Consider the following 27,122-nt stretch of genomic DNA (forward strand, 5'->3'; position numbering starts at 1 on the left):
CCAATTTGTTAATTGGAACATCTGGCTTTAATATAGTCTCCACTGACATCAAGGGCCAAATTAATTGTGGAAAAACATGGGAAGAGGAAGCTCATGATAACAGGGACTACATTCCAACATATGCAGACCCTATGGCCTTCCAGATATATACACAGTACTTAATTTCACTAACCATGCTACAACATAGTGTGATTTTACTTTTAGTTGAGCATATTTATGAACTTAATCATTGTGGCTTGCAATTTACAATTTATGGCTTAACGCTCTGTGTGAAGCTAGACAGTTGTGATTTATTCAAAAACTGTTGCTAAGCAAGCCATGGCTTACTGCAAAATGTGAACACATTCACCCTCACTTTCCTCTGTCTCACACATATGCCACTCACACAAGTCCACATAGTTTTATTTATTTATTTATTTATCAAATTTGTCACCGCCCATCTCCTCTGACTGGAGGGACTCTGGGCGGTTTACAACACAAAATAAATATACAATAAAAACTCAGATAAAAACACAGTAAAATTCCAATAAAATCCCATTAAAACCAAAACAATTTCTTAACTACCCCAGCTCATAAAAGCCAGATGGCTATAATCTCTTCAACCATCATATAGGAGGGGCACTTCAAGGCACCAGCCAACCCCAAGTATGTCCATTCTCCTCCCTGCCCCAAGCCCGGTGGCAGAGCCAGGTCTTCAACTTCCTCCGGAAGGCTAAAAGCGATGGGGCTAATCTTACCTCAGGGGGCAAGATGTTCCAAAGGGCGGGTGCTACTGCCAAGGCCCTCCTCCTGGACCCCACCAGATGGAATTCTCTTATTGACGGGGTCCGCAGCATGCCCTCTCTGCATGACCGGGTGGGACTGGCTGATGATACGGGGAAGAGGCAGTCCCTCAGGTAACCCGGTCCCATGCCATGTAGGGCTTTAAAGGTGATAACCAACACCTTGAATTCGACCGGGAAGCAAACTGGTATCCAATGCAGCTCACATAGCAAAGGTGTTATGTGTGCCCTTCTAGGGGCACCAAAAATAGCCCGTGCGGCCGCATTCTGGACCAGCTAAAGCTTCCGGATACTCTTCAAGGGTAGCCCCATGTAGAGCGCATTGCAGTAGTCTATATGGGAGATAACAAGGGCATGAGTGACTGTCCAAAGGGCTTCCCAATCCAGGAGAGGGCACAACTGGTGCACAACACAAAGCTGTGCAAAGGCCCTTCTGGCCACAGCTGCCACCTGCTCTTTGAGCAGGAGCTGTGAGTCCATGAGGACCCCCAGGTTATGCACCGGGTCTGTCTGGGGCAGTGCAACCTCATCCAGAACTAAAGATGACAAAGTCCCGGATATGGAGGAACCCTTAACCCACAGCAACTCCGTCTTACCAGGGTTCAGCTGAAGCCTGTTGTTCCCCATCCAGACCCCTACAGCCCCCAGGCACCGAGAGAGGGCAGTCACAGCATCACTTACCTCACCCAGGATGGAGATATACAACTGAGTATCATCAGCATACTGATGATACCTCATCCCGTGGTGACGGATGATCTCGCCCAGCGGTTTCATGTAGATGTTAAATAGGAGAGGAGAGAGGACGGAGCCCTGCGGCACCCCACAAAGGAGAGGTCGAGGGTCGGATCTCTCCCCCCCCATCACCACTGACTGGGACCGGCCCTGGAGGAAGGAGGTGAACCAGCGCAAAACTATGCCACCCACCCCCAACTCCCTGAGCTGACCCAAAAGGATACCATGGTCGATGGTATCGAAAGCCGCTGAGAGGTCAAGAAGAGCCAGGATGGATGCACTACCCCTATCCCGCTCCTGCCAGAGATCATCCATAAGTGCGACCAATGCCGTTTCTGTCCCATATCCTGGCCTGAAACCTGAGACTGAAAGGGGTCTAGATAATCCGTTTCCTCCAGAATCCTCTGGAGTTGTAATGCCACCACTTTCTCAACCACTTTCCCCAAAAAGGGGAGGTGGGAGACTGGACGAAAATTATCAAGTACAGTAGGGTCCAACGATGGTTTCTTGAGGAGGGGTTGCACCAGTGCCTCCTTAAAGGCAGCTGGAAATACCCCCTCCCTTAAGGACGTATTAACCATCGCCTGGACCCAACCACATGTCACCTCCCGAGCTGCTTTCACCAGCCAGGAGGGACATGGATCTAATTGGCAAGTGGTGGCATTTACCGTCTGGAGGATCCTGTCCACTTCCTCGGGTCCAACAGGATCAAACTGTTCCCAGATAACATGGTAAGTACAATCCCTTGGTATCTCCACAGACCCTGCCTCACGCTTGGAGTCTAGCGTAGAGCGGATCCGAGCGATTTTGTCTTGCAGATGCTCCGAGAACTCCTCTGCACAGCCCTGTAGGTGGGTCACTGCACCCACCTTCCCCAAAAGGGATTGAGTGATTTTAAATAGGGCCGTTGGGTGGCATTCCGCAGACGCACTAAGAGCGGAGAAGTATTGACGCTTCGCCGCTTTAATCGCCACTAGGTAGGCCTTAATAGCGGCTCTAACCAGTGTTCGGTCGGATTTGGTCTTTGTCTTCCTCCAGCGGCGCTCTAGACGTCTCTTAGTCCTCTTCAAAACCCTCAGCTCCTCTGTAAACCACGGGGAGCATCGAGTGTGATGAGGCAAGAGAGGTCGCACAGGTGCGATCCCTTCCAAGGCCCCAGCCACCTCCCTATTCCAGGTGGTGGCCAGGGCCTCCACTGGACCGTGCAGCAGATCCCCGGGTATAACCGCCAGCTCCCTCTGAAACCCTACTGGGTCCATCAGTTGCCGGGGGCGGACCAATCGAATGGGTCCTGCCTCCCTGCGGAGGGGGTGGCATAAGAAAATCTCAAGGCCACCAGGGTGTGATCTGACCATGACAATGGGGATAGCTGTAACTCTCCCCTCAGGTCACATTGCCACTGCTCCGATAAGAAAACAATCTGGGGTGAGGCCACTGTCTCGAGTTGGGTCGCGAATAATCTGAGTCAGGTCCATGGCTGCCATGGTAGCCATGAATTCCCGAGCTGCCTCAGAGGCCCGCCCCAGGGAAGGCAGATTGAAGTCCCCCAGAATCATAAGCCTGGGGAACTCCACTGCCAACCCTGAGATGGCCTCCAGCAGCTCAGGCAGGGAGGTTGCCATGCAGCAGGGAGGCTGGTACAGCAGCAACACTCCCAACTGCTCTTGCGCACCCAACTTGAAAAACAGGGTCTCACAACCGGCCACTTGTGGGGCAGGGCCCCTGAAGGCCACCAGACACTCCCAGATGACAACTGCCACCCCTCCCCCCCTGCCCTGGAGTCTCAGCTGGTGCCATACTGTAAACCTGGCCGGGCACATTTCTGAAAGGGGCACCCCCCCCTTCGGGGCCCAGCCAGGTCTCGGTAATACATGCCAGGTCTGCCCCCTCCTCAGTGATCAAGTCACTTACGAGGGGGGCTTTGTTGTTAACAGACCTGGCGTTAAGTAGCAACAGCCGAAGACCAGGGCCCCTGTGGGTCTGCTGACCAGGACCTGGGTCTGAGCGCAGAGGGCCGGAACACGCCACTGGTAACAAACACCGGGGGTGTCTTCCCCGAAGATGGCCTGCCCTCCGGCTCCCGCCATAACGTCCCCTACCCATCACCACCTCAATAGTATGGCCCACCCTGCAGCCCCCAGAGACTCCAAACCCACCTAGCCCCATTCCAGCACTTCCGGAGTCTCCCGCTTGGAGTAGAGGTCCCTCCATCCACTCACACACCCTCACACATACACAATTACCCACAGGGCAATGGCAAGCCCTCTGGCGCACCAGCTCGCGCTCTCGGCGCCATCTGGGCCCAGCCATCACCGCCCCCCCCATTCATTATTCAATCACAATGCTCCCTGTTCGCCCTCTCGGCCAGGGGCATCTCATTCACTCCCCCTCACCTCCTGCCTCTCACTCAGGAGGTGAGTGCTCTCCCACACCATCAGACACTTCCTGACCCCCCCCCCCTTGTCTCTCACCCCAGGAGGGTGTCCTCATTCACACTGGAGGGGCCCCAACTGCTCTCCACCGCTTCCGGCAGGTAGGGAGGGGATGGCCCAGATCTCCTTGCCCAGCTCCCTCCATGTCCTCGGGCCTACAACGCCAAGGCCTATAGTTCATTCAGTCACATCCATATATTTCATTCACATATACTCCCTTCATTCCCTCCCACACATTGATTATATTTGCACAAGATGCTTAACCTGGTTAATGAATTAATCCATGCAATCATAAACTAACCAAAATGAGCAGGATTTGTACCACCTGCTAAGCCACAAAAAACTGAGGTTAAAACTAAAAAAAGCTTAGCATGTTGAACAACTGCAGCTGTTAAGTCTTTGACTTGATTAAGGGTACAGGGTAAACATCCATTGTGATTAAACTCTAACACTGTTTTTAATAAGTGATTATGTATCATCAAGTCAGTGTTGACTCTTAAGAGACCACACAGATAGACCATCTCTAGGATGATCTGTCCCTAATCTGGTCTTCAAATGGTGCACCTATCAGCACAGTAATTAAGTCCATCCCACCCTGCTGCTGGTCATCCTCTTCTTCTCTTTTCTTCCTTTTCCCCCCAGCATTATAGGCTTCTCAAGAGAGCTAAGTATTTGCCTAATGTATCTAAAATACAGTAATTTGAGTCTGGACACTTGTGCCTTGAGTCAGAATTATATGATCCATCTGAGAGCCAGTTTGTTGTAGTGGTTCAGCTACTGGACTAGAAACTGAAAAACCAAGAGTTCTAGTCTTTCTAAGGCATGGAAACCAGCTGGGTGATTTTGGTTCAGTTACTCTCTCCCTCAACTCCTGTTATGTTGCCTCATTGTAGCATGAGGGTGGATGGGTATTTTCCTGGAAGGGATGAGTGAAGAATATTTATTTCCAGCATGGTCCCCCGAAGTGTGAAGGTCATTCCAGTTGCCCAGCTAAAGCAAGAAGGCAGCTATATCAAGCAGCCACGATATAGGAAGATTCTGGAGGCAGATGATCACATCATCATTTCTTAGCGTAGAAACCATTCCTATATTTTACCAACAAAACCACATGGAAAGACAATGTAAAATGACAATGAAAACTGCTTTAAATCCTGATTGTTATGTGATTCTTCGGGGGGGGTGGTAAAAATATCCCCAAAGGAACAAATACAGTAGCTCTTCCCTTCTCAGCAATGACTTCCTTTGAAAATACACTCTCCTGCAGAACATGAGCCTCCAAAACAACCTTGATGTCAGTATCTTTGCTGCCTAGAAATATTTTGCAGGGGTGGAGTGAATTCATAGCATTAGGGAGAGCTGGCTCTTCTCTCTCCAACAGCAAACCGCTTTCCAAAATGGCCCATCCCCATAGGGTGTTTGTATTAGGCAACTTTTTGACCTCTGTAAGAAAAGAATGCTAGAAATGGTATCTTTCAAGCTTATCTAGCATTATCATTATGTTTTAGGGATTAACTTTATTCACAACTACTATCCAATCTGCTTATCTCCATAGATCATCCAACTGTTTTTGTCCCATTCAGAATGTTTTTATTTTGGATACAACTTGCAAGTCTTCTTGTATGAGTTTTAACTAAAGAAAAGGAAATAACTAAAAATAAAAGTGATTTTTCTGACTGGACCTGAGGTAGCCATTGAATAGGATTCGGGAATAAGATCTCTGATAGGTAAGAATAACCTATGATCTTGGGGTCATTGCAATTCTTAGCATTCCTCATCATTGGCAATACCGGCTTGGGCTTCTGGGAACTGTGATTCAGCAACATGTCAAAGCTAGAGGACTGAACCAGACAATCTGACAAAGAAATTAAGATTTACTGTAGAAGATGGTCTGGCAAAAAACAAACTAAGAATCAGCAGTCAGCACAGAGGACTTAACTTGAAGGCTTTACCGACTTGCTTTTGAACTGTGTACAGTTAGAGCTGAATCATACAACTGAAGTCTAGAATTGTATACTCCAAGACTGTCCTAACTATTAGCCAGGTGATGTGTGCAATAGCAAACAGATCCTATACCAGAATCTAGGGTGATGTGGATATTTAGATCCATCAGGAGTGACACTGCTTATCATAGCATCATATTGTCTTACTTTTTAAAAAGTACATTTAAAGTCAGGGACAGCCAATTGGTTATTTATTAATGCTATTTTATAATAATATGAAGTAAAAATTTAACAAATCTCGGCTGCAATAGACAAACTCCACCAGTACATTGTATGCTTCTGTGCATGTGTAAAATCCTACCCCATATTTTAGATATGTATAAAATACGCATGTATAAAATCTCATTCTCATTTTACACATGTATAAAATACACATTATCTAAAAGCTCATTTGCCATTTTATGCAGGTGGCAAGTCCCACTCTGATTCAATAGACATTTAACAGACATCTCTTCTCCCCATTAGTCTGTTAAATTGAGGATTCATTTATTTCATTCCCAAGTAAGATATATGATTCTCTAAAAACATTATCTCTGTACATCATGAAGTTCAGAGTCTAAACTGCACCACTTCTTGGGGAAAGCTACATGCCAACCTACATCATGACATTAATCTAGTTGAGATAAACTCTGATAAATGTTGTCCCTGAAGCAATGGACAATTTCTGTCCTCCACCATGCACAAAACTAACTGGAATTGCTGCTGGAATCAATACTGACTGTTAATACATCAGTGTCCCTCAGTACATAATGTTGGTAACACTGAATACAATATTCTGTCTTCTGAAATTTCATTGCCCTTTTTCACATCCCCAGCATCTGTAGCTATTATAGTGATAAATATAAAAGCTATGGCTTCCTGTTTCTAATTTTAGCAATCTTTGATCTTATGAGGAGTTGAATATAGAGATCTGAGGATGGGAGAATGCCAGGAAGTCCTCTAAGAATTCATTCATTCAAAAACAATGGACAGCACAGTGGACAGGGAGGTTATGTAACTGAATGCCCATCTTTCTTTTTATTTTCTATCCCCATCCCCATTAAGATATTTCCAAAGTTATGTAGCAATTGAGTAAAGAGAAAAGAGGATAAAGAGTTGTATTTCTGTTAACAATGCAAAAGCATAAACTGATCCTGATTGCTCCACTATACTGTATTAACATCTAAATGGCCCTATCTTTACCCTGCAGGTGGTTCACACATAAGAAAACAGGGGAATTTATTGTGACCTGCCCAAAAATTCAATGTAGGCTTTTTAAAATTGCCATCCATGCAACTGTAGTGTTTTTTGTGTATGTACCTCTACCCCCAACCATGGAATTTTTTAATAAATTGGAACGCAGAGACTTCAATATAATAAATAATTCAAAACTATTACTGTGTTTGTACAACATACTAAATGTTTACAAGGTAAGATGTCTCAAAGAACCCAAAAGAAATCACATTACGTTTAGCAGCTGCATTCACATATGCTAAACTTGGCTAATTTTAAATTTGGTGCATTTGGTGTTATAACATGTTTTTCCATCCATTTATTGGAAATAAGTGAGATATTTCATAGTCTCAGAATGTTTTATGTGGGCTGTATTTTCTTTTACTGAACACTGCTTCCTATATTTTCTGTTACGTGCTAATCTTAGATAGCGAAATAAAAAGTAACATTAAAGACAAAAAGTACAGCAACATAAACTTTTGCAGGCCAGAATCTTCTTTAATGAGATATATGAACATCAGAACTTGGTCTAATGTCGTATACTAAAACAAAGTCTGAATTGTAGATTGCCTAAGATTTGTCCAGACACTGCATAAAACCAATGTTTACTGAATAAATCAGAATTTATTTATCAATTTTATATGGCCACCCATCTCACAAGAAGTGACTCTGGGCAGCATACAGCAAAAATGTATGAAAACAGTAATTAGCAGGTTTCACACAACAGACATAGCCATAATGTAGCTTTTAGGCCAGTTTTGCATGTTGTGATTTCTGAAACATGGCTTATGTTATCATTACACATGACATTAGGCACTACAGTATGATTTAGTTAACAAACCATGCTTACTGCAATGTGTGAATATAGTAACAAGGTTGCTCAAACTTAGATTCTGGAGATGGAAGTCTGAGTCTACCTCACCCATGAAAGCATTGTGGATGTCTTTGGTCCAATCACTCTCTCAGCCCAAACCATCACAGAATTGTTGAAGGGATAAAATGGTAAATGCTATGTAGACCAACTTGAATGCATGGGAAAACGACATAAACATATAAACATAGTATAATTTTAGTATAAGTTTTTCACTACTTGTACAAAGTAACTTTCAGTTACTAAACACTGCAGGATTTTAAGCATGCAGTCTGTTAGACTTCTCTAAGTGCTCAATAATTGGCAATAATAAATATAATAAAAGAAAATGTGTGCAGAATCAGCCTTCGGTGGTATATGAAGCAAATGCACCCCCAATAAAGCTTACCACCTCCTGGATTGCATCCATACACTATAGCAAGCAAACCACCAGGTAATGTGTTCATGTGTGAACTCAGCAACACTGGTTTATAAACTACAGTGTAGTAAATTTATGTTTGAGTCCAGCTAATTGTGGATTCAGAGTAACTATTTAAGAACTCCGTCTTGTTTTGTCTAGTGGCATTTGTAATTTGTGAAGCAATTGTGAATTCAGCCACCTTTTTAGAAATTTAACTTCAGAAGCTGGTTAGTCTGTGCTTACATTTCTCTCTCTCTCCATACACTAGGGTCACCTGAGATCTCTGCAGTCATCTAGGAAAGAGTACACAACCCAGACGCTTGACCCGTTTCAGCCATTTACTGTACTGTCTCAAGGAAGGGCCGTTCGGTTCCCAACATGGAGGCTAAAAGGAATTCGTTCAGGCAGCGACACAGACGAACGGAAATGATTGGCTCGACCATCCAGGTAGCTTCTCAGTTTAAGGCCGTTACTGGCTCTTTTCCCGCCAATCCCAAGCCCCGCTCCCTTCCAGCCCGGATGAATTCCAGGTTGCCATGGTTTCAACGTCTTAAATCTTCTTTCGTTTGTCCCGCCCCTTAGGAAAAGAGCGGAACTTTAACTTTTCCGTTTCTGATTTGTTCTCCGATAAAATCTAATGAAGTCTAACCGAGTTCTAATAGAACTCTTTCTGTTTCTCTCCTGTTTTTAACTGAACTTTCCTTAAAAAAAACAAAACCCTGGAACTTTGACGATTGGTTGGATTGCCTGTCTGTCAGTGACGCAGCACCCTCTCTGAAGATACGGACTGACTGGGCGGGGAAAAGTAAAAGTCAGAAAAAGGTTCTAAACAGCTTGCCACTCTTTCCCCTCCGCTCCCCCCTCAAATTACCCGTCGTTCAATCGGCGAAGTGGGCGGTGCTTAGGGAGGAGGGGCACCGAAGCGAGTAAGCGGGGACAGAGACAGGCCTCCCTCTGTGACGGTGAGGTGCGCGCGCTGCTTTCGTTGTCTAGCGACCTCGCGTGCCTGTGCCGTCGCGGCCGCAACGGTTCCAGTACTCGCGAGGCCCAGTTCCCGCACGCGCCTACGCTCTCGCGGCTTTTCGGCTTGGTGCCGGTGGCGGCGGCAGTAGCAGCAGCGGCAGTAGCAGCAACTCCGGGACTGCGATGTCGGCCTCTGGGACGGCGACGGCCTCTGCTCCGGCGGAAGCTGGCGGAGGCGGCGCCGCCGGGGACAAGCAACGCTCCTCCTCCTCCGCCCCTCTCAACGTGGAAGGTATCGACTTGCTGGAGAAATGTGGCGTGTGCCGAGAGCGGCTCCGATCCGAGCGGGATCCGCGGCTCTTGCCTTGTCTCCACACCGTCTGCAAAGAGTGCATCAAAGTAGAGCCCGTCTCGGCCGGCAACAACAAGGATGGGCAAGGTAAGAGATGTGGTGGTGGCGGACTCGGGGAGGTAGAGCCCCGGGAACTCTTTCTGGGCTAGATGATGGAGAGGAAAACCGTCCCTTGAAGAATAGGCTTGCAATGGGGCGGAAAGGCGAGCATGCTTTTGCTGAGGGCTTTTATTATTATCCTCCTGCTCCCGTGCATTGTTTGTTTGCAGTACCGGCGAGGGTTGTCTCTGGATGGGGTTTCACCCGCTTGTCGGCGCTTCGTGCTGCGCGCAAGAGGCGGCTTACGTGATGGGGTGTGTTGAGGGGGCGCAATTGTGCTGAGGACGCCTGTAGTTAGGAGTGCAAAAATGGAGGAAAGGAGAAGGGGCGGTGAATGAAGGCGGGAGATGGTGGGGGGAAGCACACGAGGCGGGGGATGAATGGATTCCCGCTTGGATCTTTCTCTCTACTGTGTATTTCTGTGCTCCTTTCTTAGCGGGAGAACTTGTTGCAAGAGGAAGTTTGCATTGGAGTGCTTTTGATAAGGGAAGGGGCGTGAGGAGGGGGATGATTTGGCTTCCTCGGGAGGATCGGATGTATGGCGGCGGCGGTGCAGCCGGAGGGGCGTGGCCATGCGCATTCCGTTGAGGCGAGTATGTATAGCCCGGGAGCGCCTATCGCGAGAACTGGGTCTAGCGGGGAAGGGTGAAGGGGACGCCACGGCTCCCCCCCCCCTTTTAAAGTAGTAAGGCTGCCCTTTATCAACAGACACAGAAGGAAGAGCCCATCCGTGTGAAGGGTCCACAGCTCTTGATTTTAGGAAGGAAGTCACTTCCCTAATCCCGTGTGTTTGGGTATATTCCCACGACATGCTGGCCATAAAATCGCAAACACACGTTTTAGCCTAGTACCTAATTCATGGTATTTTGGGGCCCAGAACACACACGCACACCATTTATATTGCTTGAGTAATCACAACTAAATTATCTCTAAGTATGTTAAGAGAACATACCTTTCTCTGTGTGTAATACAGTTTGGAAGCGTGTGGCTTTTAGGTGGAATTACATCACCATTCTGAAAGGAACACAAGGAAAATGGACCACCTTTTTTAAAAGGATGGAATAGAATTGGGCATTTTTTATGCATGCCTAATAAAAAATATAGGAGTTTTAAAGAATTAATTAATATTATGTAATATTTATTTGATGTTATTTGCTGTTCTTCCTGATCTTCTTTATCCCTTGTATTTCTGTCTGGAAGGTCATGTCTTATTTATGCCCAAATCCACAATTGGTTGACAAAAGATTTGGGTTGTTTCATATTACTGAGTTAAAGTGCTATCCAGCAGTAGTGGCATAAGATTTGCTATTCCGATTATGAGTCCTATTCTCATTCTTCCTTTTTTTCTGAATGGTTGCTGAATTGTGTCCTGATTTTTACTGTATGATTCCTTCTATGCAAGATGATTCGTTTTGGTTTTCTTTTCTGGTTTAGCTGACATCCCTTTTCAGCATATCACCAGGCAGTGGGAAAAACCATTTTTTCAGAACATAGGAGCAGGGATGGGATGGGCCTGATTTCAGAATTCTGGTTGACTTCTCTGAGCTGGTTTGTCTCTCCATCCTCCCACATCTCATTTGGGCATCTCCCAAGTTAAATTGATGCAGAATAAAGAAAAAATGAGACTGGTTTCAGGGCCAAATTAACTCCCAGAAAGAAGGAAGACAGATCCTGCCATGCCTTATCTAGTTCTGTAGAACTGAGAACTAAAGCTTGATTAGCTTTTGGGTGAACAGGTCTCTTCTAGGGAAGTGATTGAATCTGGCATAAGCAACAGGAGCTCAGCTCAGCATCCCTCAGTATGTTCTGCACACTGCAGTCAAGCAAAACAAGGTTACTGCATTTAAAGGTAAAGATATACTTCAAAATACTGTTTTGAGTGGAATAGTACCAATTTGACTCCTCTTCCAGAAATAAAATAAATATCTGTTCTCTTTTGGAAGCTTGGAGAAGTTGGTGGCAAAAGTAAGGAGTGGGTAAGTGATGGATATGAAAGGAACTCAAAAAATAAAAGTGCTAATGGGGTGGGCAAACTGCTGGGAGGGAAGGGTTAGTGATGGAGAGTGGTTAATGATCAGAGGAGTTTCGACATGCCTGTGTTTTCCAAAACTCCCAAATGAACCTCTGATCATACCCATGCCAGGTTATCTGATCTTTGTTAAATTATAATGGATGACAGTCCTTTATAGATTTTACATGTTGGCCTAAAGGGGAAAATACCATGGATTTTGGACAAGATGGGGATTATGTCATGGGGCAGCATCATCAAGCCCTAACAACACCAGTTTCAGGCACTGTGACTGTTACTTTGTGGTGACATTTCTGAGTTATGTTAATTGAGTAAAAAAAGCACCCCAATTTCCATTTTAAAAAAGCTGCCTCAGCTGTGGTCTTAAAACCATTCAATAGCAAGTTCCTGACTGAACCTTTTGGGATTTACTTGAAACATAGAGGATTGCACTGTAACAAGAGTGAAAGCACCACCTCTTAGTGGTTTATTGGTGACTGAAAAGGCATTCAAGTTTTCATTATCTCAAGGCTTGTTTACATCTTTGTTAACTGTACAGATTATATTTTCAGTGCAACCTGATTCAAGCAAGAAGTTGCTTGCTAGAGAAAAGACCAGTATACATCCTTTCCCCCCTTTGCATCACAACACTAATTTTCATTCCTCTCTCCCAAATGTAATCTGGCTCCTGACTTTCTCTTGTTTTGGCAATTAAAAATAAAATGAAACAACCCAAAACTTGGCCCACATACCAAAATGGGATACGTAACCCTCTGAAAGCTAAGAGCTGCATATAGTGCTAAATCAGATCTTCAGGGCACAAACCTGCCAACTCAGGCACACAACCTCCCCTTTATGTGCTGTGAAAGTATAAAATGTTTAACCCCTTAATTGGATGGAAAGAGAAAATTGGTGGGTGGGCTACTTCAGAAGTGGCAGTATGGAGATGAGGGACCTGAAAGCTTTCAGGGGTCTAATCTAGCAGGTGTGCTATAGTGTTCCCTCCTTTCCTGGGAAACTGGGCACATTGCAGAAATTAGAATAGTACTGGATGCTTCTTTTCCAGGTAAATGAAGTGCTTCAAAAATCTGGAGGGGGCAGTCAATCTAGTAGGAATGTAGGCTGGGAATGTGGAAACCCTTTGGATCTATCATGCTTTCTCAACCCTGCTTACTTTACAGGCTTATTGTGGGGAAAATTGGAGGAGGGAATGTTAGGTTTATTTCTTTGAATTCCTGGAGGAAAGGAAGGATATAACTTAACTTACCAATATTCTGAACTGCATTTGGAAACACACTGGTAACCAATGAAGCTCTGGTGATATGACATGATAGTAGTGAATCTGCCCAATAAACATGTGAGCTGCTATATTTTGGACTGGCTAAAACTTCTGAATGGTTTTCTTAGAATTATCTCTAATCAGCAGCCTGAAGTGCTGCTGTATTTCTTATGACTTCATGCATAGTCTGTTTTGGCCTTTAGAAGGAGTTAGGCAACATATGAGTCTCTAGATAGCCATCTTTTGAATGTGCTGCCAGCTTTAAGCTATATCTATTCAGAGTTTTCTGCTTCCCATCCCATTTGAAGTTTGTTCCAGATCTGACTGCTGCTTCCTGCAGGCACATTGTAAATATGACATGTTATGAGTGAGTCCTCTCCCTGCTCCTCTAGGTCAGCAGTGACACAATTGTACTGGGAGGAGTGATATGCTAAACAGTTCTGTCAGGGTCACTGAATTGCCCGGCTGTTGCAATTTGAGTAAGGGTTTTAAGAAGGAGATGGGAGTATAAAGTAACTCCCACAACCAATATTTTGTGTAACTTTAATATAATTTTGGGTAGGAATAGAATTGGGGGGGGGAACCCACATTTTGGAGTTACATCAGGCAGATAAGAGCAACCACAGAGATTATACACACCTGACCAGGCAGTTCCTATTTATTCTTTGTGTGTGTGTTTGTGCGTGAGAAAGACAGAATGCAGTAGCTGAACACTGTTTGCCATCCTGTCATGTGTTCACCAAGACATGTATTGTATTGTGTTTTGTTAACTCTGATAAGCACAGGCTGGGAGAATAACAGATAAAAAGCTTTTCACCAAACAAAAACTTCTGGGGACCAAGTGAAAGGCAGTGATGTGCTGGCAGGAAGAGAAGAGCTGACTAGTTTGGGACTTTGGGGAAAGAAGGTGATGGCTGGGAAATCATGATGGATTAGTAACTTTGGCTGCTGAAGGCAAGCTTATTCTCTAGTAGGCTAGGGGAAAATTCTTGAAGCATACCAGAGTAGCTTGAAGGCCATTGAAGAAAGGAAGCGACAGGGAGACAATCCTTTGTGGATCATTTTCCAGAGGAAGATCAAAGAGCACAATGTCTTCCCAGCAAAAGTGCCAGTCAAGTGTAATTAATGTCCTTGCTTAACTCTTAAGAGAGTAGTAGAAGGGGTTTACAAATAGCCACTAACTGTATAAATTTAACCTAATTACAATACAAGCAAATAAATAGTTAACTTAGAAATACTTGAACAACTATTCATAAATCAACTCACTGTTTTGAGCCTGCCTACAACAAAAGAGGTAGAAAGGCAGCAGGAGAGTGGGGGAGAAACTGGATGAGGTGGTTGTTTAAAAGCCTTAGCTTAAACCCTGCTTGACTTAAAAGAAATCTGCATTGCTGAAGGAAACACTTACATTGCTTACATTATAAATAAAAGGAGGCAAGAAACCACAAGAAGGACTTTAGGATAGTGAGTAACTGATAATTTCCCAAGAACCCAATGAGTGAATGTATGTGAGAGAGGGTTTAGAGGGCTAAGATTTAGAGAGCGTGTGTTCATTTGTCCTGAGCACCACTGTAGCAGACAAGTTGATTAGGCAGAACAGGCATTCTGATAGTTGTGGAATTAGTTCAGATGGGAGAGCACAAGAGATGGAAGAAAGCACCAATCCACATACAGCAATGCAATTTAAGTTTTTTTCCAGTTCTGAAAATCTCAGGTCTGATCCTGGTCTGGGCCCTTTAATTGCCTCCCCATAAATGTAGCTCAGCTACATTACAAGGAAAGGGAAAGAATTGATTTAAAATTTCCCCAAGAACAGTTTTGGTGAGAGTCTCAATTATCTAACAGCAGCCCTAGCAAGCCAAGAGCTGTGTTTTCTTAGCACCATTTCCAGATCAATAGCTACCTCCTGCCAAGGGTTGCAGCTTCTGTTGATGAATCTCTCTCAAAATGGCATGCTTAGGCTATAGCTTTGAATAGATTTTTTTTAAAGGGCATCCTACCTATCACTTCCTACTGCAGCTGTGCTACACTTTGCATTGAGAAGAAACATTTCTTTTTCTCTTTTTTCTTTTTGTTAAAAGCAGTATGCAGGCTGCTCTTTTAACTGAGGAGATAATAAGAGTGAAATGAAGCCCTATCTATTTTCTTGGGATTTTGCAGGATTGAGTAGACCATCTTTTGGTGTGAGTAAACAGGAATGAAAGTAGTACACAAAAGACTAAACTGTTTTTTCCTGTCCCCAGGAATGATGGCAGGTGAGCACTTACATCTGGAGATTTTATCCTCTCATCTTGTGCTAGCTCTGAATGTTCTTTTTCTTCAGTCTGTTGATTGGGAAAAAGAATTCAAATTGGTGGAAACTTGGGACTGACAACAATTTGTTCTGTGAACAATTGTTTCTGACAATATTCAAGAGAGTGCGGTTTATCTCATCTGCAACTGAAACTTGAGAACAGACTGTGAAATGATGTTATTCACTCCTTAGATTCTATTTAGAGCTAATTATATACTCTTAAGAGTAAAGAGATGAAGAGATGAAAATGAGAGCAAAATAAGCTATAGTTAAAATAATTTGCATATTTAAATATACTACCTGAAGCTGTTTTCTGTTTCACCCTAGAAGATTCAGACTTTTGTTCAAGATCAGACTGACTGGTCAGATACATTTGATGTAGGTAGATGTGCCCCAGAACTGTTAACTCAGCCTTGTGCAAAACTTTTGTACTCAGATGCTTCAGACAAGGGTAATGTATATGTAACTCAGCCTTTTGACCCTGGAGGAACCCTTGAAATACTTTTCAGACCTTGGGGAGCCTCTGCTCATTCAGGCTCAAATATAGGCCACAAGTTACAAAATTATATTTGTTTCATGTGTAGGCCTGTATATGCATTAACAGTGTTCTTAAACTAAAAATAAAGAATGAAATTTACCTCTTTAATATGAAGTTGCCCAAATTTGAAATAATTTTTAAAATATATTGTGATGTTCCAGGGAACACCTAGTGACCTTTTGCAGAACCCTAGGGTTCCACGGAACCCTGGTTGATAAATCCTGGTGTAACTAGATAAGGCAGGTAGGAGAAAACATTAAGGCAAAGTTGCTCTGCAGCAGAACAACTTCAACATTAACATCTTTACAAACCTAGGAAATGATTTTAAGTCGATGCATGATCACCTATATTCTGTGATACTTGTCCCTGTATTTTTATGCTAAATGGCAGATCTTGGTTGATTTCTAAGGAAAATGCTGTATTGTTATATTGAATATACCAAACTGCCTCAGACTAAGCCATTAGCCAGTCTAGTCTAACACTTTGTGTATAGGTAAGTAAAACATATCTTCTGTGGAGCCTTTTCTTCAGAGATAAATGCTAGCTGATCTTAACCCTGGATAGTTTTCCTGGTATGGAAGTTCTGTTTCTTAGTCCTTTTCTCTATAGAGGAGCACATTTTTAAAATCCTTTCAAGTATTCAAAGATTTCATGTGAATTAACTAGTAGTTCAGTCTTTAAAACATGACCATGATAGGAGATAATGTTGCCCCCATTATTGCAGATGAATGCTCTGAGGCAGTGGTAATTAAAACGTAAACTCTTGGGCTACCCTATATACATAGGACTTGATTTCTGTACAGTATCTGGCAGTGGGCAGATCTTCTGTGTATAGATGTCTTTTTGTGTGCTGTAAAGTAGCTTATCTAACAATACTGAGTCCTTGAAGTTTCTGCAGTTCTAGTTGCTGAATGTGGAGTTATGTTTTTGTAAAGATTTAGAGTTGTGCCTGGCCTGAAACCTGACAACTACTGAGTTTACAGTAGTGGCAGAATTTGCACTGGATACAGTACTTGGAAATTTTCTGCATAGCCTCTGTGCCATAGTAGCTTTCAAGTACAGCATGCTCAATGAAAAATGAACCCAGCAGTACCTAATGTTAGTTATTAAAGTGCCATCAAATCAGATTTGACTCATGTCAGTTGCCTGGCCAGATACAGTGTGGTGTACTTCCTGGAAATTGTACATATGATTGTCTTAGTTTTAAAGCCCAAAAGCTCTTTGAAGCAACCTGTTTAGAACTGGCCTTTTCACAGTGCTGTGATCCTCTGCTCTACAAGTTGCGTATGTTTGAAATTTTCAAGTGGCTACCGTTAAACTTTGCCTGTTTGATTTCTTGGTCCTCCTATCAGAAATACTGCTTTCTGCCTTGCTGAATTCTGCCCCATCATCCCTTTGGGGGACAAGATGTCATCATTTAGGGTGGGGCCATTCCTAATTATAGGGAGGATGTCTGATCTGAGCAAATAATCACCTTTCACTATGGGTGCATGTGTATGTGTATGTAAATGTTATTTGTGTGAATCTGTGAAAGTATTTGAGGCGAACTTAGTGTGCAGTTCTCACAAGATTTGCTTACATAAATTATATAAGCAAAATTTAAAACCAATTGCTATTATGTTACATAAATTCCAAATAGTTTTTATTGAATATGGGTCAGATCACACCATGGATGTGAACAAAGCTTCATTGAGATTAACAAGTTTTTTCTGAGCAAAACTTAAAAACATAAAATCAGTCTGGCATGGAATTGCAAGTGTGTCACATATTCTCATGTTCCTATACAATAATTTGAAAATGAGTTATTTCCTGATATGGCCTTTGAAAAATCTTTAGAGGATTGGATCTGAATTTGAGTGACAAAGCCCTGTCGTAAAAATTTCTTTTGTAAAGTGGCTAAGAAGAAGATTACTTGATGCAACCTCCTGGCTCTGGCATGATGAAGATACTTTCTTTGTATACAAGTAATAGTAGTTAATGAGGACATAACTGGAAGGAGGAGGAAAAAGAGAATTTTATCTGCTTCTTTGTAGGGAAATTCATGGCTGAGGTTTATTTTTTTAATAGATCTGTTGAAACAAATGTTTTAAACCTTGTTTGAGAGCATGTACTGTCAGATCAGTCATTAAGTAGATATGTAAATGAAAGGCCACTGGAAAGAATCTGTCACTGGGCCTGCAACTTGATAATATGTTGAATTGATTTATGCAGATAAGCAAGTCAGATGATAGCAGAAATATTGGCTTCTATAAATATGCTTTAAGAACATTTTTATATAATTTTAGCAAGTGAAAATATTGTTTGTTTCATTTGCTAAAGACTTGCCTTTATGTCTGAGGTTTTCTAAAATACTAGATTTTGGACTAATATGGTAACTTTTCAGACAGCTGTTTCTGTTCCTCCCAGTTCAAGGCCAAAAGTATGGGAAATAGGATATCTCTCTCTTTCGAAAGGTGCTCTCTCCATATTGTTTATATCTTGTTTATAAAGCAAATGACAATGCAGTGATGAACCATTTGCAAGGTTTTTTTAAAAAAACATTGTCAACATAGAAGCAGTTTGGTTTGAAAACATGCCTGAAAAGATGTGACTGTAGTTCATTTTATCTGCCACATCTCATCTTACTCATTTTAGAGAATTACATCTTTAGGCTTGTGACAAACTTTTTTCATTTACATGGAATTTGTTTTCTGTTCTTCTGTGCATATGTCCCTGATATATTTGAAGGTCATAATAGGTGTAACGAAGCTGAAGCATTATAATTCTGATGATCAAGATTGTGTGTCTCCTTCAGTGGTGATTTAACCTTGGATAGCTTTGTCCTTAAATTAATTTTGCACACCCCAACACGACAATAAATGTTGGGTTTAAAGAAGTAGTTTCCTTTAAGTTGAACTCAATTTCTGTTGATTACATGGACACATTTATGCAGCTTTCTTGTCATTCATGTGAAAGTTGTTTATTATTGGATTTTCCAGTTTAACTTACATTCTTGGTATTCCCTGAAGGTCACACTTCCAAGTGCTAACTAGGTCTGACTGTTTACCTCCCAGGCAGGGTCAGCCTGGTGCTGCCCCCTGCTTAATAAGTCAATTTAATATGCAGAGACCCAGTGGACTAAATTCTTGCCTTGTGCATGTTAAAGGATGTGCTAGTGTTTCTCTGTGTGACTTAAATATAAGTGATCATGTTGTTATTAGTAACAACATCACTTTGAATTTCTATAAGCAGATTTTACAGGAAGCAGAGGAAATGGCATGAGAAAAAATTGAGCAATATTTTGACAGAATACATGAGGGTTTCTCTACCCCAGTATATTTCAAAAAACTATTGATCACCACTAGACATTATATAGCTGGAACTTCAGAACAGTAGGTATTACTAGAAATTACTGAAAATTTGGCACATAGATAATTTTATACTTAAATGGGTCTAGTGGTTAAGGCGACGGGCTAGAAACCAGGAGACTTGAGAGTTCTAGTCCCACTTTAAGCACGGAAGCTGGCTTGGTGACCTTGGGCCAGTCACTCTCAATCAGCTGTGGGGAAAAGAGGAGGAGGAAGGAGTATTAGGTATGTTCGCCGCCTTGAGTTATTTATAAAAATAATAAAGTCGGGATAGAAAATAAATAAATAATTTTGGGATGTCAAGAACAACAGAGCCAGCTGGCTAATAGTACAGGTTACAAGCTGGATCCTCTAGTACATAAGGCAAAAATATATTTTAAATATCTGCAACAGTGAATTCAACTGAAGATGATTCAGCTAATGACTTTGAAGTATGCATCTGCTTGGTATGAAGATCATTCCATATTTTTAATCTGAAAAAATATGATAGTTTTGTGCAATTTTACCTAATGAAAATGTTGTCTGCATTTCTCTCTGAATACTGATGTATTCAGATTTTACCAATAACAAGAATGCAGTTATCTAGAAATAATATCATAATCTTCATGACTAATGAATAAAATGTGATTGAAATTTATGTCTTCCTGAGCAGTGATTTAAATTATGATATAAATTATTGCCATGAATAAAAAAAACTCTGGACTTGCTGTGGAATGTTTTTCACAACATTTTATATTTGGTCATAATGGAAGATTTTTAGAGTTGGAGGGCGGAATAGGTGTTGCACAAAATATTCTGGACCATGCTGGCTGGGATTTGGTGAGTTCTAAGATGGGAAAGCTGGCACAGAGCAAACTGGTTTATGTCTAGGGTGGAAAGATAAGTGTCCTTGGCATTTTATGTGTGTAATTTGGAAATTTTCCTTTAACATGTTACCTAATGTTTCTCTGTGTGCTGCTTGCTGCACATACACATGTAGCTAATTGTCAGATTTTTCTTGATAACATTATCTTTCGTGGAGTAATTCTGTTCTTGGACCTGACTTTAGATCAACTTTTCTCAACCTTTTTTTCCTTGGAGGAACCCTTGAAATAATTTTCAGTTCTCAGGGTACCCCTGCATAAAAATTACAGCTCGTGGTACTTCAGCGCCATCAATAAGCTGCATCACAGTGCCTAAAAATGCCTATTGCTGTGAGTGCTAGCATTGCATGATGCACAGTTTTTTTTCAGAAGTTTATTTTCTTTCTTTCTTTTAATCTCTTGCAGAACCCCAGCTGAGAAAGGCTGGTCTAGATATGCTTGAAGTATATTGCTGTTCCAATTATTTGTGTTTGTTCCTTACATGAACAGAGATGCTATATTATATTTAAAAGTCCATCTAGAGCAAGCAAGCAAGCTGTGAAGCTCCTTTACAGTACTTGCCTGTTACTAAAATAATTGGAAACTGACATATGAGGGTGATTCTGCATAGATCTTTACATATTAAATAAATATAATATCAATTTTCTGAGTATTGTAACGACTGCCAGTAAGCTTCCAAGTACAATTCAAAGTGCTGGTTTTAACTATAAAGCATTCACTGGAGCTAATAGCCATCATTTGCATGTAAACTTGCTGAAAATATGGCCAGAATGATGTTTGAAAAGAAGTGTTGGTTTTTGCTCTGTACACTTGTAGTTTTTAAGTGATTTATCTGTCTTTCTTCCTCCAGTGGTTGATTGCCCAGTATGCAAGCATCAATGTTATCTAAAAGACATTGTGGAGAACTACTTTTTGAGGGATGGTGGCACAGAAGCTCTTGGGGATGCTAGGGATGCTAATCAGGTAATGCTTGTTTTCTGAATGTGGCTTGTCTGTTTTTACATTTCCAGGGCTGGGGGATGAGACCTTTTTTTTTCTGGATTTATTAATCAGTAGCCTTTTCCTATCAGTGTTGCACCAGCTGTGAAGATAACGCCCCAGCCACCAGCTTTTGTGTGGAGTGCCAAGAGCCCCTGTGTGAGACATGCGTGGAGGCCCATCAGAGAGTGAAGTACACTAAGGACCATACTGTCCGATCCACAGGTAGGCAGCAACCCAAAGAGAAGACCTCATGGACTGTAAATGATCCTAATCACAGATAAAGAATAGTATGAGGAAAATGTAAGCTTTACTTGGAGGCATGCTAGACAAATAATTGAATCTTATTACAGTTGGTTCCCTGAAGAAGGCTATTTTCATACAGACATTGGCATCTCATATGCTCTTAATCCCTGCAAGGCAATCTATCCACATAAGTAACAGAATGGTTTCTGTTTCTCTTGAGGCTCCTCCAAATCACAGGAGAGGGAGAAGACTATCTACTGCTCTGTCCATAAGCATGAACCTCTGGTGCTGTTCTGTGACACCTGTGACACCCTGACATGCCGGGACTGTCAGCTGAATGCTCACAAAGATCACCAGTAAGCTTTCCTGTAGACTGTATAAGCATAGACCTATTAATTTTGGATGATTCTGTCTGCAGTTTTCTGAAAACGAAGAGTTCATTATCCTGGGCCAGGCATTATCAGCCTTTTCAGATCTTGGATACTTCCATGTTACTTTGTGCAGTGTGGTGGAGTCTCCTCCCAACACATTTTTCTTTTAATGGTAATGATACCTGCATGAGAATATGGTGTTTTTAAGGGATAATATGTATCTCATGAGATTTTGACCATTTTTTAAATTTTAATTTTGAATATCAGATACTGTTTGGGGATGTTGTGGATGCTACAGTGCCTGTGGGAACAGTGTTTCAAGTGACCATCCTAACATTGCTTCTCTCTTTTTTGGAGTATATATATGCAATTTCCATTAAAGCTGCTGAAATTTACTTCCAAATAAACATAAAGAATTAGACTCTCACTTTGTGAAAAGGTAAGAAATCAGTGTACTGTGTTAGAAGATACTAAATATCTGCTGTCTAGCAAATTGTCTTGCCTTATGTCTAGCAGTACTCTTCTTTCTCTGGCCTAGGTTGAAATGGAATGTCTATACAGTAATGTCAAACAGGTTAGGAGACTTTCTCCTATAGTTGTTAAACTAGTAGCATGTACATAGAGCCCCTGAAAAGCTTTCGATACAAATGTTTAGAACAATCTCTTTGCAGGTACCAGTTCTTGGAGGATGCAGTCAAGAACCAACGCAAGATGCTGGCTTCATTGGTCAAGCGCCTGGGGGATAAAAATGCCAATCTCCAGAAGTCAACCAAGGAAGTGCGCACTTCGTAAGTGTCCTTTGCTATGAACGTCTGATCCTTAAGAGTTAACATTGGCATGTCTGAACCTTGGAGGAAGAGGAAGACTTGCTCATTCCTATGCATTCTAGTGTAGTTTTGGACATAGAATTGAAAAACTTCTCATAACCTCTGAAAAGCCTTAACTTAAAGCCTTGCCAATCTTGAAGTCTGAGAATAAAACAGTGAAATTAGTTGATGGATCTGAATTCTTTGGAAGAAGGATAAGTTGAATGTCACTGTCTGCCCCTTATCTAGGAAAGGACAGTTGTAAAAAACAAGCAAATCACACGAGAACCTATATAGGAAATCACCAGCCTCAGAGTAGAGTTTACTCTGTAGTAGGCTGGCCTCTGTTTTGTGTCCCTAGAGAAGGACCCAGTATTCTCACTGAACATGCTCCAAAGCAGTAACATTTGTTTGGCTTTGGCTTAGTGTAGTGTCTAAACTCAGTCATTGTGGTTTGTAAAGAACAGTTTATTAGGTAGTATGTTCTGTGGGTAAACCATAATCGGCAATGTTTAGATTTGTCTTGTGATGTATTATCCAGCCATGAGCAGATTTCAGAGATGCATGCCTATTCTTTAAAAGAATATTTTGCTGATTTAAGAGGGCTCCTTCCTATTCGGAAAGAGGAATTTCGTGTATTGCTCTGTATTTGCTGCTAGCCTTCGTGTCGGCCTTCTCTAACTTGGCATCTTCTACTGTTTTGGATTGTGAGTCCCTATATTCCCAACAATAATCTTTTAGAGAATAGAGAATCTTTTGTGAGGTAGGGCTGTGCAACACATTTGGTGCACAGAAATAGTGTTCCAGACAGTCTTTCAGGATGGGAAGTGGGGAAACATCAGGGACATTGGTGGCAATGTCCAGCAACTAAAGGGAGATAGCAAAAGGAAAATGCTGTGAAGATTGGCAAATGAGTAAGCTATGTAGAGGAAGAGAGGAGAAGTGCACCAATTTTGCCCTAATTGCTCCCTAAGACCTCTCTGGTTTTTATTTCAGCTGAAACCTGGAATAACCAGGATGTTCCAGGATCTAGTTCTGCCAAACAGTAGCACACTTGAAACAAGAACAATGTCTTTGTTTTGGGTTGGAAACAAAATGTATTTTTCGTTTTGTACATACCGCATTGTAAGTAATTGTGGCTAGACTAAGGAAACTATGCTACTGCCTCAACAGGATCCGGCAGGTGGCAGATGTGCAGAAACGTGTGCAGGTAGATGTGAAGATGTCTATACTGCAAATTATGAAGGAGCTCAATAAGCGTGCTAAGGTGCTGGTTAGCGATGCACAGGTAAGACAGGAATGGGAACATTGGCTACTAAAGTGTATATGATGTTGAGCTACGAACTTGTCTAATTGCATGGTAAAGGTACCATCCTGTAAGTCTTCTGTCAGTGTCTTTCATTTTCTTTCTTTTTAAAGTATTTGATTAGTTTTATTATTGCATAAACATTGTACAAAAGTAGATCAAAATATAGTATAATAATTTTTTTAATCTGTTCAATTGTGTCTGATTCTTGGAGACTTCCTGGACAAATTTGTTGGCAAGGTTGTTCAGAAGTGGTTTGCCATTGCCTCCTTCCTAGGGCTGAGAGAAAGTGACTGGCCCAAGGTCACCCAGCTGGCTTTGTGCCTAAGGCAGGATTTAGAACTCAGGGTCTCCCAGTTTCTAGCCTGGTGCCTTAACCACTACACCAAACTGGTGCTCTAATAATTAAAATAATACTTTGTAAAAAGAAGCATTCAGTTGTGCACTCTTCCCCTTCCCTTCATTTTACCACAAGCACAACTACTTAGATATTTACGTTAAACTTTTACAGTTCTTGTTTATATCTATTTAAGTCATTTTTTTTCAATTATTTTAATCACTTTTCTTCAAAAGCCATATTCTGAATATCTTAGCTTGCCTTGCTGTGTAATTTGTTGTATTTAAGGCACCATTCCTGCTTGAATTTGGGTCAACTTCTGTTGTGAATATATACAGTCAATTTCTCCTTGGCCATGTATTCTGGTCTTCCAATCTTGCATTGTTGGCAAGGTTTCTGTCCTAACTGCCAGGAAACACGCTGAGACAAGGAACTGGTCTCTAATGTTTTATTGCTTGTACATAACAGTAATCCTAACAAACTGAAGAAGCGTGGGAAAAACCCAGCCATATAAACCCCAAAGGTTAAGGCGGTCCTGATCTGTGTCTCTTTGAATGGCTACCTAATTCCTCAGTGCTATGCATGCGCTTAACAGTCTGGATGGGAGCCCCCTGCTCGCCATCCTTACTCATGACAGTTTCTCTTTTCCAAATTGGAAAATTGGTTCTTACCGCCATCAGCATATATCTCAGTAAATGGTTTCAATTGAGATTTTATTTTCAAAATTCCCTGAACGTTTTGATTTCTTTCCAGTATTTTTAAATTGTTTTGCATGACTATCACATATGATAGAATGTTCCTTCTTTGTTTTGAGATTTCTGGTATTTATTGTTATATGATTCGTCCATTTGGGCAATCATCAATGGACTTACATACCATTTATAAAACATTTTATACTAGTTTTCTCTTAAATTACAGCTTGGAGTAGATTTTACTGATTTTTCCCCCCATAACTCTTCCCATTGATCCACTGTAATTACTTCTTTGAAATTTTGTATCCAATTTCTCATGCAATTTTTGATTGCAGTTGTCTCCGTATTGTATTTCAGTAACAGTTTATAGAAACAACCTAATAAATGACCTTGGCTTGTATAAGTGTTTTAAATTCTGTTGTCTTTCTTAAGGTCCCTCCTTTTTAAAGGTTGCTTTTTATTTTTCCAGTTATTTGCGTTAACCGTAGTAGGTTCCTTCCTCATGGAACAATTCTTGTTACATCTTTAATCTGTTTCCTACATCTGAAGAGATCATACTGGCATATGTGATTAAATCTTCCTTACTGAAGTTATCCTTAGATAAAAAAGCATTTGACAGGTGATGCTAATGGTGAAATCGCTAGTCTTATCTTTGCTTTTAAAAGATTCCAGATTTTTAACAAACTTTGTCTTATAACGCATTCCTTCAGAATCTTTTCTTCTTTTGTTGTCTCTTTCATTTTCTTTAATCAAATTAATGGTTGGTGGTCTGTGATCCCAGTGAATACACAATCTCACAGATAGACCCTTAGATTTTCCACTGCCAATTTCACAGCAAAAGCTTCTTTTTCTATGGTCCTATATAATCTCTCCCTATATAAGAGGCTTTTTGAAAGATAAAGAATTGGATATTCCCCTTTTTCAAACTGTTGGACTTGCACAAGCCCTGAATCCACATCAGATACTTTGACATGCAAAACAAATGGAAGATTAAAATCTGATCCTCTTAATACTGGGTGACTACACAAAGCAGACCCTTTACTTTTTGAGTCTTTTCCACATTCAGAAATGTATTAGGTTTGCTGTTCTTAGTTAAGTCTTTGAGGGCTTTTGATCTGGTGGTAAAATGAGGTATAAACCATCCCTAGTGCCCACAAGCCCCAGAAATGAACTTATTTCCTTTTTTGTAGTTTGAGACTGCATCACTTGAATAGCTTGCACTACATTCTCCTCTGGCTTAACTTTTTGCTGACCTATGATCTATTCTAGATACCACAATTCAGAAAACCTCAGATGCCATTCGGCTGGGTTGACTGCTGCTTTAAGTCTCCAGGGACCTCTTCATGTAACCTAAACGCTGGTTCTGGAATCAGGCTGGAGCTATGTAACTTCTTCTTGTGAGACATAGGCATAGTTCCTGACTAATGAAGCAAGTGATTCTGCACTAGTATGATGTAACCCCAAATACCATCATATGGTATTGGTGCAGAATCATTTGCTTCAGATTGTCATAAACCTTCATGTATCTAGCTGAAAGACCATTGTAAGCCCTCAAGGCTTTTTACCAGGGATGCCGGGAGCCTGTTTTGCAACCCACTCCTCAAGCTGTGGCAAATCTCTGAAATTTAATGAAAAGCCTTTTATATCATCTTCCTCATCCAATTTAGGGATCTTAATCTGACAAGGAATCTCTTCAGAAAGAGGGACGGGAGTGACTTCTGGTGAGGACATAGCGAACTGAAGATGTCCTTGAAAAAACGGGGGTGACATTATGGCTGATATCCATGGCCAGATGCAGGATCTGGACCAGCAAGATCTCTCCGGAAAAAGGACAGGTTGTGAGATAGCCCACATGCGCTCTGAACAGCTGCTCCTTGTGAGTAAACTGCAGGAACAGAACTTTTTGCAGTCGGCTCGTGAGTCGAGCAGCTAGGAGTTGAGGAATTACGTGTAAGCTCATAGTTGTAACGTAGGCTTTAAGGACTGAAACTTCAGCCGATCCTCATTTCTTAATCACTTTGGAATTAACTTTTTACTGCTTTTTAATTTTGAGAACCTCTGGAATGGCAAATTTTTATGGAGTTCACTGGGTGAGTTTCCTTCAGTCCACTATGAAAGAAGTTTTAAGTACATGCTTACAGATTTATAAAAAAAACTTTTTTTTTGGAATTAACAGCGAAAGGGTGATTAGAGTGTTGATTTTAGAAAGTTATAA

The 27,122-nt window shown here is 41.7% G+C and overlaps 1 protein-coding gene across 2 annotated transcripts in view; it reads left to right on the plus strand.

Moving 5' to 3' along the window:
* The first annotated feature begins 9,575 nt into the window (after positions 1–9,575).
* TRIM28 (tripartite motif containing 28) overlaps positions 9,576–27,122 on the plus strand; it is a 30,134-nt gene continuing 12,587 nt past the window's right edge. For both annotated transcript variants that reach the window (XM_063300973.1, XM_063300974.1), the window contains exons 1-6: positions 9,576–9,831; positions 21,022–21,134; positions 21,242–21,374; positions 21,616–21,751; positions 22,438–22,554; positions 23,746–23,860. In XM_063300973.1, coding sequence (XP_063157043.1) covers positions 9,576–9,831; positions 21,022–21,134; positions 21,242–21,374; positions 21,616–21,751; positions 22,438–22,554; positions 23,746–23,860 — 870 coding nt within the window. The remainder of the gene's footprint in view (positions 9,832–21,021; positions 21,135–21,241; positions 21,375–21,615; positions 21,752–22,437; positions 22,555–23,745; positions 23,861–27,122) is intronic.

Source organism: Candoia aspera, chromosome 4 (genome assembly GCF_035149785.1).
Source record: "Candoia aspera isolate rCanAsp1 chromosome 4, rCanAsp1.hap2, whole genome shotgun sequence".
In the NCBI taxonomy this organism is placed as follows: domain Eukaryota; kingdom Metazoa; phylum Chordata; class Lepidosauria; order Squamata; family Boidae; genus Candoia; species Candoia aspera.